General features: G+C 55.9%; 1 protein-coding gene across 3 annotated transcripts in view; it reads left to right on the plus strand.

Moving 5' to 3' along the window:
- The window catches only part of ZDHHC14 (zinc finger DHHC-type palmitoyltransferase 14), a 218,612-nt gene that overhangs the window by 148,686 nt on the left and 49,858 nt on the right, over nt 1-20,068 (plus strand). For 2 of the 3 annotated variants that reach the window (XM_036024935.1, XM_036024936.1), the window contains exon 3: nt 7,855-8,013. The exons of the other annotated variant lie outside the window; for it this stretch is intronic. In XM_036024935.1, the coding sequence (XP_035880828.1) occupies nt 7,855-8,013 (159 nt within the window). The remainder of the gene's footprint in view (nt 1-7,854; nt 8,014-20,068) is intronic. 3 annotated transcript variants of the gene reach the window in all.

The following is a 20,068-nucleotide window of genomic DNA, read 5'->3' on the forward strand; positions in this document are numbered from 1 at the left end:
GGGCCCCAGAAGCCAGACTTCGCTGTTGTCCCTTGCAGGGTGTACGGTTCTGTCCCAAACGTCCCCGGAGACATTCGGGCCACACCCAGAGGTAGGTCTGGATACTTGGTCGTGTTTGGTTCTGTCCATGAAGACGTTTGCTCCGTGATATATATAAATATATATTTTAATGCATTCATCCCATAAACCAAGAGTGTAAATAAATGCACGGGCTGTTTGAATGCAGGGGTATTTTCTAAGCGTGGATGTTTCAGATAGGACCAAGTTCAAGGACCTTTGGGCATAGACCCGACGTCTCCACGGGCAGTTTGGATGGAACCAAATGTCCGCTGATCCTCTCGCCCGTTTTAGATACTGAGTTTTTTGGTAAGATTTTCTTTGAACAAAAAGTTGCTCTGCTGTCAATGCCACAAAAATGAATAGTTTGAGAACCCACCTGGCTGTTTCATTAAGCAGACTTTCCGTCATTAACTAGATAATAATATCAGCGCCGAATCACGGCAGCATCTTGGGAAACGGCACGCACCTTTTCTCTCTGGCGTCTGCATTCGCAGCCACCTCCTTACATTCTCCAGCCAAAGACACCGCAGCTGGGCCCGGGGTTTGGCTGTCATATGCGTAGTGTTTGCCGTGGATCCCAAACCCGGCTTCGTCAGATGCACACAGGAAGCTTTTCTAAAAAGGGCGATTCTTAGCTCCAACCACAGATAAGAATCTTCAGGAGTAAGGAGTCTATGTATTTTTAAAGCCCCCTCCGCCCCCCCCCCAGGAAAGCAGATCTGTACCTACGTGTTGTCAGGGTGCCTCGAAGGAGGGGAGCAGAGACTTCGCTGGGCTGCGGTCCTGCTTGCTCACAAGTGTCTGCATCGAGGGCAGCGCTCCTCAGGCCTCAGCGCCCCCTCCCACAGGGGCAAAGGGGCAGATTTCCCTGGGGGGGGCAGCGTCGGCCCTGGTCGAGAATCCCTGCCTGAGGCGATCTTGATCATCAGCCAAGCTTAAGATCTACCTATTATTAAGTGCAATTTGCTTGCACACTTGCATTATGAAAAATCCATCCTCTGAGCTTATCTGACCTCCCTGGAGCATAAGCCAGCAAGGACAGAGGACTCCCCTGTTCACCACTGTGTTTACAGCACGCAGAAGGCCGTTTAACATATACGAGGTGCCTAATAAGTAATTGAGCGAATGCATGCATGAATGACCGAATGAAACCTCCACTGAGTAGCACAGGAAGCTCATTCCGTGAGGCCGCTTTTTTCTGTTTTTTAAGGCAGACAGAACAAGGTGGCTTTGCCCAGTTCTCGACAATCATTTCCGTTGTGTTTCTCTCAATACCTTGTTAACACCCCGTCATCAGGTTCTCGTGGAGCCAGAAGTGCCTGTTAAACTCTCGTCTGACAGCTGGCTTTTCCTCGGCCAGTTCTCTCCGAAAGGAGGTCCGTCCCACAAGCCCTTTGATGACCAAGCCCAGAAAAAGCCCAGACCCTGTGCGGTCCCCAATGAAATCATGCCCTGCCTCTCGGAACCAGCTTCCCGTTCAGGGAGCGGCCAGGCCAAGCCTGCGCCACTCTGTAAAACACGGTTGTGTGGTTTGTACCCAGTCCCCACTCTCTGTGTCTGTCAGTCCCCGCTGCCCTTGAACTGTCCCCACCGCTGACGCCCTCTGGGCTGGCTTGGGGCACACCTGTGAGTCACAACACCATCAGCTCTGCTCTCCTCTTTGCGTCACTCGCTCTCAGAGCCAGAAAGCATCCTGCCTGGCCCACTCAGTTCCTCTTGCTGAGGGTCTCACAGGCAGCTACGGGCCCCGGAGCAGGCCCCGTGTGCCCTGCTCTGCTCATGAAGGCAGGACCGCCAGGTCTGAGCCTCAGTGGCAGAAGTTTGACCGCCCACCACCACCATGCAGCATCTCTTTGTAAGGGCTAAGCCCCAGGTCCCCTTCCAGATCCTCACCCCCAGGACTTTGCAGTAGTCCCCCCACCCCACCCCTGCGGCCTTCCTCCCTGCATAAAGGGGCCCTCTCCACCAGGTCTCTGTATCCTTCGATTGTTGCCCTCACTTGAGGGAAGCCTGGTCTCTCTCTCTCCCCCCTTCTCCCCTCTCCACGTGGTCCGAGCACACTGGGGCGAGGTGGGTTAATCCCCCTCCGCCACCGCCAGTCCCGGCTGAGCTCTGTTTCCCGTCCTCTCTGTCTGGCCCAGAGCGAGTGCCATGCCTGCACGCCGCAGTCACAGCCATCGCCCTCCTTGTCCCCAGGAAACCCTGATTTTCCCGCCTGCTCCCACGTCCTGACCAGCATGTCCCACGCCGGCAGCCACACGCCACTCCTGGCCACACGGGAGGGAGCACTTTCGGGCGGCATGAGAGCCAAGCCCACTGGGGCAAACCTGGGTTGCCCTGTGCGGGTGGCAGGGCCCTGGCGCCCTGGCTGTGCTAGTGGCAGGGCAGCCTCCCAGAGGGGGTCCCAAGTGCAGGTTTTCCCGAACGTGGTCTACGCAGACCAGGAGCGCCCAAGCCTCAGCCCTCGGCCGTCTTGCCATCTGATGCCTCCTGACACCACCTGCTCTCCCTTGTCACTGCCGGATGTTTCTCTCCAGGCGGGGCCCTTCCTCTGAGCCCTTCCTCTGAGCCCCTGTTCTGTGTCTGCACCTTTCCTCGCACCGGTGAGCTCCCCTCCTCTCCCGGCCCACCCGCTGCTCCCTGCCTTGGGGGTGGACCAGCCCAAGCTCGGGACTCAGCCCCATCACCCACCCGTGTCTCATTTACCTCGTCCGTTTCTGGCTGACGTTACCGTTAGAGTCTTTCCGGGATGTCTGCTCTCCATCGCCACGGCCACCACACCGTTTCAGGCCCATGTCTTCCATAGCTTGCCTTCCAACCCTCTCCCAAAGGCCCCGGATCCACTTGCTTCTCCCCCACTTCCATCCGTCCTGCAGACTGCGAAGAAATATTTTTTAATCTCTAACTGTTCACATTACTGCACAGCATACAACCCTTCTTGACTTCTCTGTGTGAGGCTTCTTCAGAGAAAAAACCAACAAGAGATACCATATCTTTTGCCATGTATAATCCATGCTTTTTTGCCCAAATTTTTGAGGGGAAAATAAGGACGTGCATTATACATGGGTAGTACCTGAAATATCTTGTATCTGTTCTTGTGTTTTATGATTATGTATTACATACAATTTCTAGTACCATAATATGTTTAAAAAATAAATGCTACAATTCCTTTATAATACAAAAAACATATCTAAATATAAAGAAATTAAAAATTGAATTAAAAAATTAAAATGGATTCTTAAAAAATTAAGAAAGGATTTTTTCTTCCCCTGAAAGTTTGGACCAAAAATGTGGGTGCGTGTTATATATGAAAAATACGGCTACGTAGATTTCGTTTTCCGGGCTGGCCCATGGGAGGGCAGGGTCGGTCGGTGTGACATCTGCAGGGCAGGCTGGGAAGCCAGGCAAGGGCTGGTGCTGACGCCTGGAGTCCCAAGTGCACGGGCGGCAGGCTGGAAGTGCAGGCGGAATGTGCTGCAGCCTGTTTCAACTCTCAACAATTGGCGGTGGGAAGAAAAAGACCACCCCCAACTGTTTTACGTTTTCTTTCAAAACACTTGTGTATAAAAATGTCCTTGAGAAATACTGACTCATATAAACTTGCAAGACTATTAAAGGTTCCCCCCTCAGAAAAAATTCTAGTGTTCTTGAACCATTAGCTATCGCAGGCTTCAATTACTCATTTTCCGCAGCTGCAATTAAACCACAAAGAGCAGCGCCAAGAAGCAGAGGCAGAACGGTTGCCAACAGCAAAAACCAAACCCCAAAACCCCAGTAATTCGGGGGGCAGACAGGAAGGCCACCTTCTGTGCCTTGTGGCACAGGGCCACGGTGCTCAGCCTCCCCGGGGATGAGAAACAGATTTCAGGAAGGCCGTTGGCGTCGGTCTGAATGTGAAAGAGAGACGTCTTTTGTCCTTAGGTGGGTATTCAAAGCTCTGGGTTTAAGGCCCCCACCTGTCCTGGACGCAGGCCTGCCTGGGCGCCTCCGGCCCCAGGTGGCTTGTGAGTGTATCTACTGTGCGAAAGCAGCAGCCGCCTCGGGTTGCCCGGAGGTGGCCAGCAGCCCACTGTGCCAGGCCCTCCCTGGCGGTCCCGACCAGCTGTGCGAGGTAGGTCTCTGGACCAACAGCAGCTGAGGACAGGTTTTAGAGTAGTGGCGGCCTCAGAGGGGCCTTGGGACAAGTGTTTCTGGGGAGGGGGGAGGGGTCCCTGAGCTGTGTGACTCTGCCAGCTGGGCGTGGAGGAGCGGGGACCCCAGTCCTGTGCATCCCAGCTCGTTGCTCCCAACCTGCCAGGACAGTCGGCCTAACATTCAGCAGGCTGTTTCTGAGGACCCACTGTGTGCTCAACATTCTAGTGTTCTTTAACCATTAGCCATCGCAGGTATGGTCCTTGCACTCCAGCAGCCACCGGGGAGGCAGGGAAATCAGCCCTGCAGAGGCCTCTCCAGCCGAGAAAAGTCTGTGTCCTTTCTCCTGCACTCCCTGCCCCCACCAGGCAGCCCCCAGCACAGCGCTGGCACCTAATGGCCCAGCACAAGTACGGGAACAGCACAGAGGAGGAAAGAACCAGCTCTGCTGGCAGAGTGTTTCCCGGAGAGGCTTGAGCCAGGTCACAGGCTGCCTGCCCAGACGGGGGGGCACGACTGGAGGAGGCGTCACATACAGATGTCTATACGTGTGCCACCAAGTTGTCTGTTAGGGAATGCAAGGAGGCCCCCGTGCCCCGATCGCGGGCTCTGCAGGGGGACTGTGCAGCCAGAGGAGAGGGGCCGGCGGCTCAGAGCGGCTCAGACGCCTGGACGTCTTCACCAGACTGGTGCTTAGGAAGCGGCTCTGAGGCCCTAAGGGGAGAGCAGGCCGGGAGGGGGAGGCCAGGAGACCCGCTGCTCCCCAAACACCCCAGTGGACCCCTGGCTCACTCCTCCCCACCAGCCATCTCTGCTTGCTCGTCTGTGGGCCCTCCACTGCCTCTGCTTTAGAGCAAATACTCTAAATACCAATTGGCTTTTCTTTTTTTTTTGGTTCTATGGTCCTTTCGTCACCCAGTGATGGCACAACTGGGCCCTGAACCCAGGTCTTGTGGTTCTTCCCTTCCAAATACTCAGTCGCAGAGTTCTGTGATTTGGTTTAACTCGCTTGCACCAGTTTGCCATGCCGGCTGAGTGCTAGCCTCCAGCTCACTTTATAGCAAAGGTTTAACCTTCGGAAATGCACTTTGAAACTACAAGATCACTAGCGCTTGTCTTAAGGAGTGCTAGCAAATCCTCGCTCTTTCGAGTCTTTGCCTCGCAGGGCTGGGCTTTCTCCGTAGTCATTCCAGTGTGGATACGTTTGTCATCCCTGCTTTGTGAAGTATTTCCTTGACAAATCAGTTTTTAAACATTTCTGGTTGGTGAGGGTTATTTTTAAACCTGTGTATCTGACTTTCTAGTTTTTCCGCCCATGTCTGCAAGAGCTAAAGAGACACAGTGGATGTCGCAGCTGACATCAGGCTGGGGAGACACCATGCCCTGATCCATTCAGGCCTCAGTGGCGGAGATCTGACCTTATCTGCGAAGGGTTCACAGCCAGTTATTTCCCCCGGCGCTCTTACAGACGCGCCGAGGTCCTCCCTCTGCCCTGCCAGCTCTGTACCTCGGGGGCTCGGCGCCACTGCAGGCAGCTGCGCGATTTAGCACCATTCCATGGGGCAGCCAGCGGGGGTGCCAGGCAGAGGTGAGGCCACCCAGAGGCCTCGGGATGACTCTGCAGCTGTCCCATCAGTCCAAGCAGAAGGGCTGTCCTCACAGGCAAAGCAGAGGGGCCCCCTCTGCAGACACCTCCCTCTGTTCCCAGTCACCAAGCGCTCTCCCGTTGGATGCTGGGGTGGCTGGGCGTGACTGGTGAAGCGGCGTCATGTGACAAGCTGCGTTCTCTGAGTTTAGCCCGTCACCACCCCCGTGAGCGCGCTTGGGTCCAGCACAAAGAGGAATGTGTGTGTGATGTGTGGGTGGGGAGGACCCACCAGCCCCCGAGCAGGGCTCTCAACCTTCCACGTGCACAAATCCCGGAGGCTCTTGGAAAATGCTGATTCTGCGGCGCTAGCTCGGGGGCGGGGCCCAGAACTAGCTCCCGGGGTAAGCGCCCGGACGAGCCGACGCTGCCCGGACGGCACCAGAGTGACGGGCCCTGGCGCAGCGATCCCGAGCATTGCCACGGAGTCCCGTACCAGGGGGGCTTCTGAGACCCCCGAGCCAGACTGTCCCACCGGTGAAATCAGAGCCTTTGGGTGCGGGGGTGGGGACCGAGTGCATGATGGGACTCATTGCTGCCACTTTGGAAATGTGCCGAAAGCGCCTCGCAGCGGTCGCTGTCTGGTAGTGTGTCCTTCAAGTGTGCGTGGATTAAGACGAGCAGCCACCTTCGACGTCGCCGGCTCTGTTTGGCGGGAACACCATGAACAGTCCCCAGATTTCCCCCAGCCACCAGGGCCCGCCCTGCCGGTGCAGCCGTCACGGAGTCCCCGCTGAAGCGCACACGGACAGGCTCGCTGTCCGCCCTCCGCCGGCGGCCGGTTCTGGCCAGCCTGTTCTGACCATACGGCTGGCTGGCCGCCTCCCCTCCCCCTCTCCCCTTCTCTCTGCAACCTCCTCGGCCTGGGAGGGGCGCCAACGGGGACTCGACTGCCTGTTCCGCCTCCCTGTGGGGGGCCTCGGCCGCCGCTGCTGGGATCGGCCCCCCAGCTCTGCTGCCCTGGGCCTGCCGGGCGGGGGGGTCCGTGCGTTATGGGGGGGTTTCAGAGCTCCCTGGGTGATTCTAATAGGAACTCAGGGACGGGCACCGGGCTGTGAGATCACCTGAAGCTTAAACGTCAGACCTATTTGTCTTTTCTTCAACATTTATAGAACTGACTCTAAACAACTAAAAGGTCAGGCAACAAAACAAATTGTCTTTAAAATACACACTTAATGACTTTAAATATACATGTTTACGTCTGTATTCCCCCCCCCATCCAATACCTGTGTTTTTGAGGAGGCCAATGGGCAAAATGGAGAGATTCTTGAGCTGGGTTTGGAGTACTCCGTGGGAGGAGGGAATTGTCCCCGATGTCAGCATCACCCACAGGAGGACCGCATTTTGCCGTGTGTGATGTGCGCTTCTTGCCCAAATTTTTGAGGGAAAAATAAGGATGCACATGATACACGGGTCTAACGAATACATATCGTGGGGTATAACCCACGTATAGTGTTCACGGAATGTGGGTGTGCACTGTACACGGCAGCACACGGTGACTAGGGCGACGCCGCTGTAGCAAGTGAACCCAGACCTTTGGGTGTTTAACACCAGGAGTCAGGCGCCCGTGTAACAGTGTGGCTGGCGAAGAGGCAGCCTTCTAGAAGTGTGTGGCCATCGTGCAGGGCACCGGTCTGTGGCTCCCAGGTGGCCCAGAGGAGGGAGGGGAAGCAGTGGGTGGGGCCCAGGGGAAGCTCCCACCTGCGGGGCAGTGCCAGGTGTGCTTGCACCTCATTGTCCAGAGCTCAGGCTGGTGGCCTCTCCCCCCTGCGTGGATTAGTAAGCGCGGTCCCAAGCCCTGGCGAGGAGCCCCAAGTCTGTGGAAGAGCCAGGGCTCTGGGCCCCAGCGAGTTTCTGTGACCCGTGTCAGGAGTCTCCCGGAAAGGCACGGGTACCTGGGGGCCAGGTGTGAGCCTCGCCCTGGGGAATGCGGACCCCAGGCGCCCTAGGTGCGAGGACCCCTCAGAGGTTGAGTGCTCTGTTAAGGGCATGCGCTCTTTCTGTTCTTTTCTCCACAGATATCGCAAACGGCACCAGTTCAGGGGGGTACCGCCCACCCCCCAGAACCAAAGAAGTCATCATCAATGGCCAGACTGTGAAACTTAAATACTGTTTCACCTGCAAGATTTTCCGGCCCCCTCGTGCTTCTCACTGTAGCCTGTGCGATAACTGCGTAGGTGAGTAGCAGCAGCCACCGCCTCTGGCCCCGCCCCTCCCGCCCGTGCTTGAACACTTGCCGCGGCGGAGTGGCTGCTTCCCTGCGAACAGACTGTGCAAACGAGAGTCAGCGCGCGTGTCTCTTTAATACTTTGAAACCGAACAACTCAGTAACAGTGAATATTTCCACGTCTTTGCCTCCTGCCAGGGATCCCCGTCCACCAAGCCTAGCGTCACTAAACTGTTTTTCTCTTTTACACCCTGCGGTGCCCCCTGTCCCAGGGCAATGCCCCCGGTCCTCTCCCTGAGCTGGTGCACCAGCGTGGGGGTCTCCTGTGTCCTGGGGCCCCCGGGGCAGTGGGCACGGGAAACCAAACCATTCCCCCGATAAGTTCCTCCATTGCTCAATGAGCTGCCTGCGGGTATGGCTGGCGTGCTTTGCGCGGGTCTCCCAGGGACTCTGGCCATGGGAATGGGGAGCTGGAGGCAGTTGAAGTGAAGGAGAGAAAAGGGGCAGAGGCCAGGAGACTTCCAGACCTACAGTTAGGATTGTCGCTCTCCCCGGAGGCCACCACGACCTCCCCTGTCTGTCCACTGGCCTTCCCCGGGATGGACCAGGGAAACGGGCAGAGGGAACCCAGTGCAGCCCAGAGGCCCGGGTTGTAGGACTGCCAGGCCACCGCCACCCGGCCCGGGATGTCCACCACTGATGTGGGTCCCCAGCCCCATGGGATGAGTTGGCCAGCCCTTCTGGCTGCTCAGACTGGGAGCTGCCAGCCGTACCCACAGACCGAGTTCTTGGCTGGGCTGGAGCTTCTCAGAGCTGAGGTTGGCAGGAGGCGGCCGAAGACCCACAGCCCAGGGAGGGCAGTGAGAACTGGGGAAGGGCTCTCGCCCCAGGGAAGCCCTTGTGTCTTCAGCCCCACAGCCTGCCCTCGGCGAACTGGCCAGGGACGTTCCTTGTGCCTCAGACCCAGCCCGGCCCCCTCGGGAACACGCCGTCGGTCCCTGCACACACTTGTTGAGTCTGTCGGAATGTGTGGTCTCGATTTTCCTCGGGGAAAATAAAACGCTGTGATGTACTTCCTGCTGTGCCCAGCAGTTTTTCCTGTTTTTGTGTGAAATTCACTTTAGTGTGACTTGAATCATCCACAATTTGTGGATGTGACGAAGCCCATGGCTTTCCTAGCAAGCCTTGTCCCAGTTTTATTAACCTGCATCAGTTACCTTTAGCCTTTGCCCCGCCCTCCACCCCGAGTGGAACAGCAAGTCTTGCCCAGCAGGAGGCAGCCTGCCGCTGAGCGTCCGGAATCGGGCGCCACTTGGCTTGGGAGCAGGTGACCGAATTTGGCCCCCCGTGCCTTGGTTTTTGCTCATCTCTGCTCTGGGGCCCGTGACAGTGCCTCCCTGCTGGGGTGGCGGAGAGAGTAAGAGGTTCAGCACTAGCAAAGCCTTAGAGGGGCGCCTGGTGTGTACTGAGACACCGGGCACAGCGGTGACTGTTGTCACCACCTCTCCCCTGACATTTCTGATTGGCCTTCCCTGCATGGTTTCTTGATCTCTGTAGCCTTGCGCAGGCAGGATGACCAAAACTGTGCCCGGTGCTCGATGGGAGGGCAATCGGGGTGTCTACGAGGACGTGTGACAGCCTCAGTGTGGGTTCTGATGCCCGCCCTGGTGACTCCGGCCCCGTGCGCTTCCTGGGGACACTCTCAAGCCAGCACATCACAGCGGCTTAAATACCTTCAGGGGAACAATCTGTCGGGATGCTCAGGGCCCTTTCTTGGGGTGTGATTCTGGTGGTTCATGTATTATGTGATGGACTCGTGTATAAGTTATGCTTTTTCACCCAAAATCGTCTGTTATTTTGCACACCTTCCCGTGGAGTCCAAGGACGTCGGTCCGGTTGGCACTTGTTGGTGGGGAGTTGGTAACTGCGAGCCTGAGGTCGCTGGGTGCCTCCTTTTCTTCATCGTTCACAAAATGTGTGCCCGCGACTATCTCCATCCATCCGCGTGTGTGCACTGGTCTCACTCCTGTGCCGCTGCTCAGCTACTGTCCTCGGCACGACACAACTTTCTTCCCCGTCTCAGTGTTTGAACAGTCCGACACTCCCTGCGGATTGTTGTCCAGCGCTTTCTAAAAGGTCGTTAGTATTCTCACTTGTCCCCCCCCATCACCCGTAGGTGTGCGTGTTCCTTAAAGAACCCGGATGCCCTAGCGTAGAATCCCCGTACCAGTGTCAGAAACGGGCCCCGTCACCAGCGCACTTCTCCTGCGGGGTGACTGTCCAAGGTGGCACCCTCTCTCACAGAAACCACCCGCTGAGAAAATAAGAGTCCCGTGTGTAGTGTCCCGGAGCCACTTGGCAACCTTTCAGAGAAGTCCAGGTCACCGTGGCCGTCCAGCACGCCACAGCCAAGCACGCTGGTGCCCTGTAACCGGGAGGCGCGGGACAGCGGAGGGAAAGGAGGGGACGGGGGAGGTTTGGGGGTGGGTTCAAGAGGAGGAACACTGGACCGAAAGCCTGTGGCCAGCCTCTGCCTCTAAGCATCATTTCGTGGCTCTAGGAGGACAGATGAAGGAGCCGCATACAGTTGATTTTAAAATAAAGCTGCTCACAGCCCTCCCGGAAAAAACCACACAGTGGTTGGAAGCCACGCAGCTTTGTTGTCCCAGCTCATTAAGCTTCGTGCGTTTGGGCCGGTGCTGGGACCCATCAGCAGGCCAGCAGATTGGGCCTTCTGCATTTGGGGAATGGAGGGGAGAGCGGATGTCTCCCGCCGAGAAGAGTGACTGCCGAGTGCGCCACCGTGTTATTTTTAGATGGAAAGTTTTTATTGAAAGAATTCTGCTCTTTGCAGCCAGGGGAAAAACACGCAGGGAGGCGATGAAAGCCGGGGTGGGCGCTGGCGGCGTCCCTCCCCTTAACGACAGAGGAGCTTGGGCCCGTCCTTCCTGGGCGTGCACAGTGCCCGCACGTGTGGAAGGTCGCTTGGCGCTGGGGGGGGGGGGGGGGGACGCCGTCTCCCAGGCGGTTCATAGTTTTCTTTGAGAAGGACGTTTGAAGTGCAAGCAGGGCCTCCGAGGGTCTGCGGGTTAGCCGAGGATGAGGAGGAGCCCTCCCGGGGAGCACGCTCTGGGGCGAACACAGACCCTGTGCACAGACACTGGTGAGCAGGGACCTGGGTCTAAAGACAAGCAGGCCCCAACCTGTATCCTGGTCCTGTCACTGAAGAAAGGGGAACCTGGGCAGGCCGCCACCACCCCCCCACCCACTGTTCCCGCGTCTGTGAAATGGGGTTACCCTGGCACTCCTTCCTGGGCGTCCTTCAGGGATTAGGGGAGACGGTGCCCAGGGCAGCTGCCCGCCGAGAGCTCACAGGAAGTGCTTCTCGTTGACGCTGTTGTCATGGGTGACGGAACAGGTGCAGGCCCCCGGACGCTGCCTAGAGCAAGGGTGGCCTTCACAGGCACGGGCGCCGCCTTGTTTTTCTGGGGCCTGGAGGATTCCGGTGACCGGGTGCACGGAAGCGACTCTCCCCTCTGTTCCTGCCTTTGTCATCTCTGTGTCCGTCTCCCTAGTTCTCTCTCCATGCGGTCAACCCGTCGCTTCCGCACCTTCGACACAGAGCGTGTGGGTGGTTTGTTCGGCCCAGCCACCCCAGCCGCCGGGCAGTGCGGCCGGCTCTGCTCTCCCGGCTCCGAGGCCCCTAGGGTGGTGAACGCCGAGTCCCCGAAGAGCCCACAGGCGAGTGAGCCCCGGGAGGACCTCTCACCCGGGCTGTGTGCGTGCGCAAGTCCCACCCGAGTCCCTCCTGCTCCCCCAACAGGGCGATGCTTTCGGAAGTCTGTCTGTTGGTGGGCTCTGGGCCAGTGCTTACCCACCTATCTCCGACCAGGCAGCAGGCAGCTTGGTCTGGAGGCTAAGAGGGGGTCTCTGGACTCAGCAGCCATCCGGGTCCCAGACTCTGCCTGGTCTGTGGTCTGGGGAGGGGGACGCTCTTCCCACTGCTCTGCCGCGTCTGGAGGGGCTGTGAGGCGGAGGAGGTGGCGCAGGGAGCCTCCGGGGAGCCCTCGGCATTGCCAGACTCTTCTGGGGGGCTGGGGGCAGTGGCCCCATTGCCTTCTGTCCTCCCCTTCTGCCGTTGTTGGTGTGAGTGACACAGAGACCCCCCCACACCCTCTGCCCGGACAGAGTGTCCATTACTCTTGGTTTCGGAAGAGCTTCACCATCATGTCTAAAAGTCCTTATCACCCCCTGTCTTTGTAGCTGTGCTCTTTCTCTCCTGGGTGTTTGCACCGTGCCCTCTCTCTGCCCCTCAGTGCCCCCAACCCCCCCCCCACCCCGTCCAGCTGCTTCCTGTGGGAGGCGGGTTCCTGAGCTGGGACTGCCGATATCCCGTGTGTGTGCACGCTGTGCTGTGCGCCCCGGCTGCCCAGGGAGCCGTCCCTGCTTCAGGGTTGTAGCAACTGAGACTTGCATCTGAGATTGACAATGGCAGCCGCCCTCCGTTCTACAGTGTGGGCAGGCCTCCGGAGTTTCCTTGTCACTGTTTGGGTACGGCAACGGGGCTATCAATTTCCCGTAGGAAAGTCTGTCTCTGGAAGGGAGTGGAGTGAACCGGTGTTTGTATCCTACCAGGAGCCAGACACACAGGCCTTTACCGGCAGCCCCCCTCATTTCCAGGGTCCTGGCTTTTCTCTCGCATGCAGCGGGCACCTGGGTGCCAGGCCCTGTGCTGACAGCTGGGTGCGTCAGAATAAAAGACTGTCCCCACGGATCATTCTCTTAAGAGCAGACCAAGGAGAATTCAAGGTAGAGCGCATATATTTATCATATTCCATGGGTCAAAGAAAGTAATTGTGATAAAGACTACAATTAAAAATTTAGTCGTCAACCTGTATGCACCAGATAACACTGCATCAAGTAAATAAGCTTTGCTGGAAAATGCAGTGGTAACCGAACTGTCCCGAAACGATCGTGATCTTGGACGGTAGAAAGAGATGTACTACCACGTGGCACCGATGTCTAACTCTGAGACTCAGAGAGCTGAGACTGGAGGTGTGGTCGGCCGGGTTTATCATATTACATGGCCTTTGTGATCTTCATCCTGCGGCATCGCTCCCACCGTTCTGTCACCTTACCTGGCGAAGAGAGTCTGCAGATGCCAGTGAGGTTCCTCATTAACTGACCTTGAACTAGGGAGAGGGTCCTGGGTTATCCGGATGGGCCCCCTGGGACCACGAGAGCCCTTTTGGAGCACAGATGGAGAGAGTGCAAGCAGGAGAAGGCGTCCGCTCACGCTGCTGGCTCGAAGGTGGAGGTGCGCGGGGTGCATGGGAGAAGGGGGACCAGGAGTGAGTCCTGCCGGCTGCACTGAGCTTAGAAAGACCGGGGTCTGAGTCCGCCCGAGACCTGCACCCCGTCTCTGTGATCTTATCTGGGGCGACCCTGATCTGGGCTCCTGAGCCGCTAAAAACTCGAAGCAATACATTTGTGTTGCTTAAAGCCAATGCGTTTTGGTAATATGCTCTTCAGCAATAGAAAACTACTGAAGAGTATTTTTTTAACTTTTTTTTTTACAAAGGTAACATTTTTTTAAATAGTAAAACACTGAATTATCTACATTAAAGTTAGGAGCAAATTAGGATATTCACTATCACTGCTAATATTTAATCTTTTTCAGCTTTACTAACTAACGCAGTAAGATGAGAAAAGCATGAACAGATAAACATCAAAAATGAGCAAACTAAATTATTACTTTTCTGTAGATGATGAGAACACCAACAATCGCAGCAGCAGCAAACAGTATAACTCGTTCTTTGAGTTTAGTGGACCTATGCGTCACCACACAAACACATGGTAATAGGGCACCGCGTATCAGGAACCGCAGTGGGAATCAGGACACGTCGTGTCCACAAACGTGTCCATAAACGTGACGCAGTGGGAGGCAGGGGGCGAGAGGAGACAGTCAGGTCACCGGCTGAGCCGGCCGTGGCGACCAGCAACATTCTGGGGGAGGAGCAGCGCAGCATCGCTCAGTGTGAAGTCCCAAGTGCGTTCCTGACCCGAAGGTCAAGCTGCAGAAAGTGACTCAGTGGCCCCGCAGGTGCACGCGTGTGCACACACGCACACGTGTGAGTGATGTCTGCATCGTCCGTTTCTATTTTCCCAACTCCTCCGTGACCACGGAAACGCCCAGCTCCACAACGAAGGTCCAGCCGTGTGCTGCGGGCAGGCTGTGGGAGGGGAGTGAACCCGGCAGAGGGGAGTAAGTCTGTGGAGGGGGGGCATCTTTGAGAGCCCCAATTTCTCTGTGTGGCTGGCCATTGTGCTGAGTCCCGACGTCCGTAGGAGTTACGGGACTGAAGAAGAGCAAAGGGCCCGGCAGGTAGACAGGCAGACAGACACGACACTGGGACAGGGGCTCAGAGACTGGCCAGGAAGGGGGCGGCACTCGGCCCAGCAGGGATGTTTGAAGGCGGAGGCACAGCCGACCTCCTGGATGGTGTCGGGCTGCCCCTGGGCGGCACGCGGGCCGGGCCCGCTGCGTCTGAGGGCTGCCGGGCCCTTCACGTCCGCCTGTCAGTTTTCCCTTAGTGCCTTTCTGGGTGAAGCAGCAGGTGCTGTAACTAGATCTAAAAATATGTCAGACTTTCTCATTAATGCTTCTGGATCCAAGCTGCCTGTTGTGTTTTCCCCCTCTCCCCGTCGTTGACCTCTCTGGAAAGTGCCAGCACGCCTCAGATGGGCTGACAGTTGTGTTCTCACCTCTGGCTCGAAGTGAACACACGCAGCCGTGAGGTCTTTCAGCTGGAAACAAACGTGGCGGTTTTTCTTTGCACAGACAATTTATGGGAGTGCACTGAGGGTTTAATGAGACTCGCCAAATGACAGATAGCTCAAGGAATGTGACCGTCCCTGGGATGGAGCTCACCCTTTGCTAGAGCCCGAGAGAGCCCGAGCCCCGGCCACGGCTCTGCAGAAGACCGCGGTCCTCACAAAAGGCTTTGTTCACCGGCACGAGGAGCTCGGGGCCAGGCCTGCCCGCCTCTGCACAATGTAAAGAAGACCTTGGGGCACGTGTTTCTGGCACCGACTTATTCCCGGTTTTCTTAGAAGCGGCTCCGATGGTTTTAGAAAGAGGTGGGTTTTAAAGCCATCACTCATGATCAGTGACTCAATGGGACTAGCTCCAGGGAGCGGTGACAGATTCCGAGGAACCTCTCTGACTCATCTGGCCAGGAGATGACATTCTTCCCCGGAAGCCTTTTCACTTCCTCTCATGTCAAATTAAAACCGAGCCTGGTTGTCAGAGCGCTGTTTTCTCGGTCTCTTCCTGCCAGTGCTCATTTCCTGTGCTTCACATCAGTCCCCTCCTGTCCCTGGCTGTCCCCTAGCTCTTCTCCCGGTCCCACTTTGTCCTCCCGCGGCCTGCATGCCGTAGCGGGAGCCACGTTTGGTTTCAGCTCAAGAAGCCCGCCCCTCGTCTGGCAGGCTCGCCCCCAACCTGCTCGCCCCACAGTAAGATGCCCCGTGTTCTGCTCGCAAGGGTTTCTTCCATAGAAATGAAAATTGCTAACGAGTCTTGAGATGTTTTTGAGCCAATTCCACGAAGTCTTTAATCTTTCAGAATAATTTACTTCGAACCGTGTTTGTTATGGGTATAAGTGCTTGTGAGTAGGTATTCATTCCTTGAAATGGAGCACCCAGGTCTAGGAGTCTGCATTTTAGAAAGCTGCCCAGGGGATTCTTAGGCACAGTCAAGTTTGAGAGCCGTGGGGATAGACTTCCTCTGACCCTATCCGGGTTCCAAGATCAAGGTCAGGCCCTTGGGATGCATTGGGAATGGCTCATGTGTCACAGGGAGCCATGGCCTGCGACGGGGTGGCTACTTCTAACACAGCACGGCTAGGAAGATTTTCGGCCTTGAAAGATTAATGTCAATAAACAGTCACCATCTTTTGAGGCCTGTTGGAAGCCACACTGTGAAAGATTCATTCAAGACGGCTGCATTCCTCCTCTTACCTTAAGGCCATCCTCTGTCTGGGGATCTGAGAAGGATGTCGGCATCACACCAGGGGCAGAAGTCCGCAGAGTCCAGCTGAGAAATCAGGCCGTGTCTGTGGAATGCCTTGGAGAGCAAGCACTACGCTAACCTCAGAGCATTTACCCAGTGACTGTTCTGTGCAAGTTCAACGCAAATTAGTATGAGACAGGCTCCCTGCCCTTGACAGTTTTTCTGCCTACTCATGAAAAGAAATATTGGACCAGGTTGTAGCACCCAGGCTCTCTAATCCGGCCTTAGCATGGTCATGCGAGGCCAGTTCCCATGAAGGGGAGAAATGGGAGGAAAGGCTGGAAAAATAGGGGCAGCCATCCTGAGTCCCCGGCACGCCCAGGAAAGAAGGAGTGGACTCAGCCACTAGTTCACACACTTGACCAGGAAACAGAGATGGTCAGGTTCAGCCTTAAGAAGATTCCTTTCACACAGAAGTCTGAGGTGAATCGATGAGCTGTGTCAGTCTGCTGTGGCCCAGTGACGCTGTGTAACAAACACTCCCCATAATCCCAGTGCCTTTTAGCAAACAGCATTTCGTTTTCTCCTGTGCCTGTGGGTCATCAGGGGCAGCCTTGGGGACACGGCAGGGCTTGGCACCAGGCATCGCTCAGGTCCAGCCTTCTCCTCAGATTTGACTTTGGGACCCAGACTGAAGGGAAAGCAGCTGCCAGGCATGTCCTCCTTGTGCTGGGTCACTAGGCCATATGATGGGGTGCCAGCACCTGCAGTCTCATGGCTTCCGCTTGACAGCATGTCTGCTAAGACTCCATTGACCAAGCAAGGCCCGCAGCCACAACCATGACCATGACCATGACCATGACCATGACATGTCAGTGGGCCAGTGAAGGATGCTCTGCCTCAGGAGGGAGAGCAGTGGATACTTCTGAAATAGTCCAGTTTACTGCATGTAGGGAGACTGGAAGACCAAAGACCAATTACTTTCTAAGAAGCGGTTTTGTGTCTGATGCATCTTTTTAAACATACTGTGCCTTCCAGTAGGTGGCCAGTCATCAGTTGTTTGTCTGAGGCGCCTGGGATTCAAACTGGCCTCCAGCAACAGAGATGGGGGTTAGGGACGCAAAGGGTGAAACCTACCTCGCCAGCCCCAAAGTTTCTTCTCCTGAGATGTCTGGGGCTGTGTCAGCTGACCCAGCCACTCTCCGTGGGGCGCTGAACCCTCCGTGTTCCTCAGAACTCCACCCGCCATTGGCAGGGGCTGGGCAGCGCGGAGCTGGTGAGGACTGGGTACTGAGGTAGTGAGCAGCAACCTGCGTGCGTTAGTTTTGAAAGCTTAACACAAGTTTGTTCATTTTTTTTAAAAAGCTATGAAAATAGTTTGGCTTGTTGGAATAGGTTAGGTTTGATTTTATTTTTAAAAGGTTGAAAGGTATAGAAGTAATGGAAATGGAAACATTATATTGGGGTAAAGGAAAAACAATAACTCGTTTTAAAATCGAGTGATATACCTGTGAAAATGTGATTACTATCTTTTTTGATTAAAGACGTGAAATGAATACAGAGAAACCTATTTATACCGAAATAGCTCTTTTCAATAAGAATGAGATGGTGTTTTATGACACCATCATCTAGTCTGGCGTAGCTTTTTCCCTTTGGGAGGTAGTTCTGTGTGCGTTATTTCGTTCGCTGCTCACAGCCACCCCGAGCCTTAGTTGGGGTGGGAACGATCACCCCCATTTGCTACGGAGCTCAGGTGCAGAGAGAGAGGGGACTGGCCCACCAGCAGACCGCAGGGCTCTAGAACTAGACTAGAAGGCAGCCCCCCAACCCTGCGAAATGTCATGAGCCACCGAATCAAGGTGAGCAGAAACGCACCTTGGCCTGAAGGTGAGCAACAGGTGGACAAGTAAGATTGTAATACATCAGAAAAGGTAACACCTTCTACCCCCGCCTAGTAGAAAGGCGTTGCTCACCCAGCCTTTGAGTCCACCTGGGCACCGAGCTGGGTGCGGTGTGCAGGGAGAGAGCGGGAAGGTGGGTCGCAGGTGGTCACCAGTCTGTAGAAGCTTATAAGGGCCCCAGGATGAGTAGGGCAGTGTCCGGCATGACCTTGTCGGGCCCACGCCAGGTCATCGGTAAGCTCAGTACGCAAGACAAGGTGCATGTGCCAGTGCTTCACTCTGTCAAGAGCTCTCCCGTTCCTGTGTGAAGGTGGTGGTACCTCCTGCGGCTACACTGTCAGAACACCCTCGTTTCTGGATCGCGGAGGCTCTGCGTACCTTGCATGGGGCCTCTGCCTCCTGAGGGTCCTGTGGGGCCTTCATGGTCCAAGGAGAGAGTTTGATGAGAGGTACACTGGGATTGGAAGGTACCAGAACCCTAATGAAACGCAGCAACTGGAGTGGAAGCAGAGCCCTGAGCATGAGGCCCGTCTCAACAATTTACCTCCCTGCCCCATACGGAACTCGTTCCCCAGAAGGCCCGGAGGGAGCTGGGCTCCATGTGGACAGACAGGCTGTTATGCGTTATTTCATTCGCTGCTCACAGCCACCTGAGCCTTCGTTGGGGTGGGAAGTATCACCCCCATTTGCTACGGAGCTCAGGTGCAGAGAGAGTGGGGACTCGCTCTGCATAGCGCATAACACCCTCTCCTGGGCCCGGCCGGGGACCCCGCCCGTGCTCCCAGGGTGCGCTGAGGGCAGGGATTCCTGGCCCGGGCGCTGTGGATGGAATTCAGGCCGTCCGTGAACTTGGGTGGGAACAACAGTTACATCTTTATTGTTCTCACTAACCTCTGAAGCGCAGTTTAGTAGTTCCTTCCATGACGGACGTGAGCAACAAACCACATGAACAGGGTTAGTCACCGCTGGAGACCACAGAGACTTGCGTGCGGCGTTACAGTTGTCACAGGTATTTCAGATCAGTATTTACCCCTGTCACCGCTTCAGAGCTACGGTGGCTGCTGAACTGGGGCTCTTGTCATTTGCCGTGTTAATGCAGTGCCGTGTGTTTTACTACATCGAGATTTTTAAATTAGTCTCAAAACAGCACTGTTGGTCTCTTTGGTCACCTCAGGTGTCTCATGTATTGGGAAACATTCTGGGGAGGGGTCCATGGGCCTCATGGGGCTGCTCATAGGGTTCATGGCACAAAAATGTTAGAACCCCTGGTGAAATCTTGTTTAGACTCTTTTGTAATTAACTTGATTGGGGTGACATTGGTTAATAGAATTGTACCCTCGATGCCACATCGTCTGTACACGGCATCGCGTTCGCCACCCGAAGTCCGACCTCCTTCCGTCACCAGACAGTTGACCCCTTTACCCTTCACCACCCCCACCCTGCCCTCGGGTGACCACCACTCCGCTGTCTGTGGCTGTGGGTGCTCGTTTGTTCTTCTGTCGCTTCCGGTTTTATGTCCCGCGTGTGAGTGAGCTCGTACGTACGGTTCTTGGCTCTTTCTGCCTGGCTTATCTCACTTAGCACAATGTGCTCAAGCTCCGTCCGTGTTGCCGCAGACGGCGGCATTCCACCCGTGCTTATGGCCGAGTGGGGCTCCGTGGTGCGTGGGAACCGCAGCTCTGTCCCGTCTCCTGTTGGGGGCACTTCGGTAGTTTCCATGCCTACACTGTCCAGTCGTTAGAAAACGGGTTCTCAGGAACCATCTTCTCTCCACACCGCCAGAGGGCCAGTGTGGATTGTTTTCAAGGAAGATGTGATAACTTTTTTTTCAAGGGTGCCATTTTAAAAAGCTCCTTTTTAAACAAAACAAAACTGCACGGAGCTCATTCTTCCTCCTTCCTCTGTTTCTTCCTCTTTCTCTGTTCCTCAACCTAAACACAAGTGTGCAACACACACACACAGTTTCCTGCAGGTGGGTGGGCAAGCCAGGACCAACCCCCCGCCCCGGGGTGCTCTGCTGAGCCGAGTGTTCAGCCCACTCCCCTGTTTTGGTTGTTTTCTGGGAGCAGCTGTTTAAGCCCTGTTGCAAAGAAGGGAGCAGAGAGCTGGGCAGCAGGACGAGGTCTGTGTGGCCGGCCCCCTCCGGCCCG

Source organism: Phyllostomus discolor, chromosome 4, assembly GCF_004126475.2.
Source record: "Phyllostomus discolor isolate MPI-MPIP mPhyDis1 chromosome 4, mPhyDis1.pri.v3, whole genome shotgun sequence".
In the NCBI taxonomy this organism is placed as follows: domain Eukaryota; kingdom Metazoa; phylum Chordata; class Mammalia; order Chiroptera; family Phyllostomidae; genus Phyllostomus; species Phyllostomus discolor.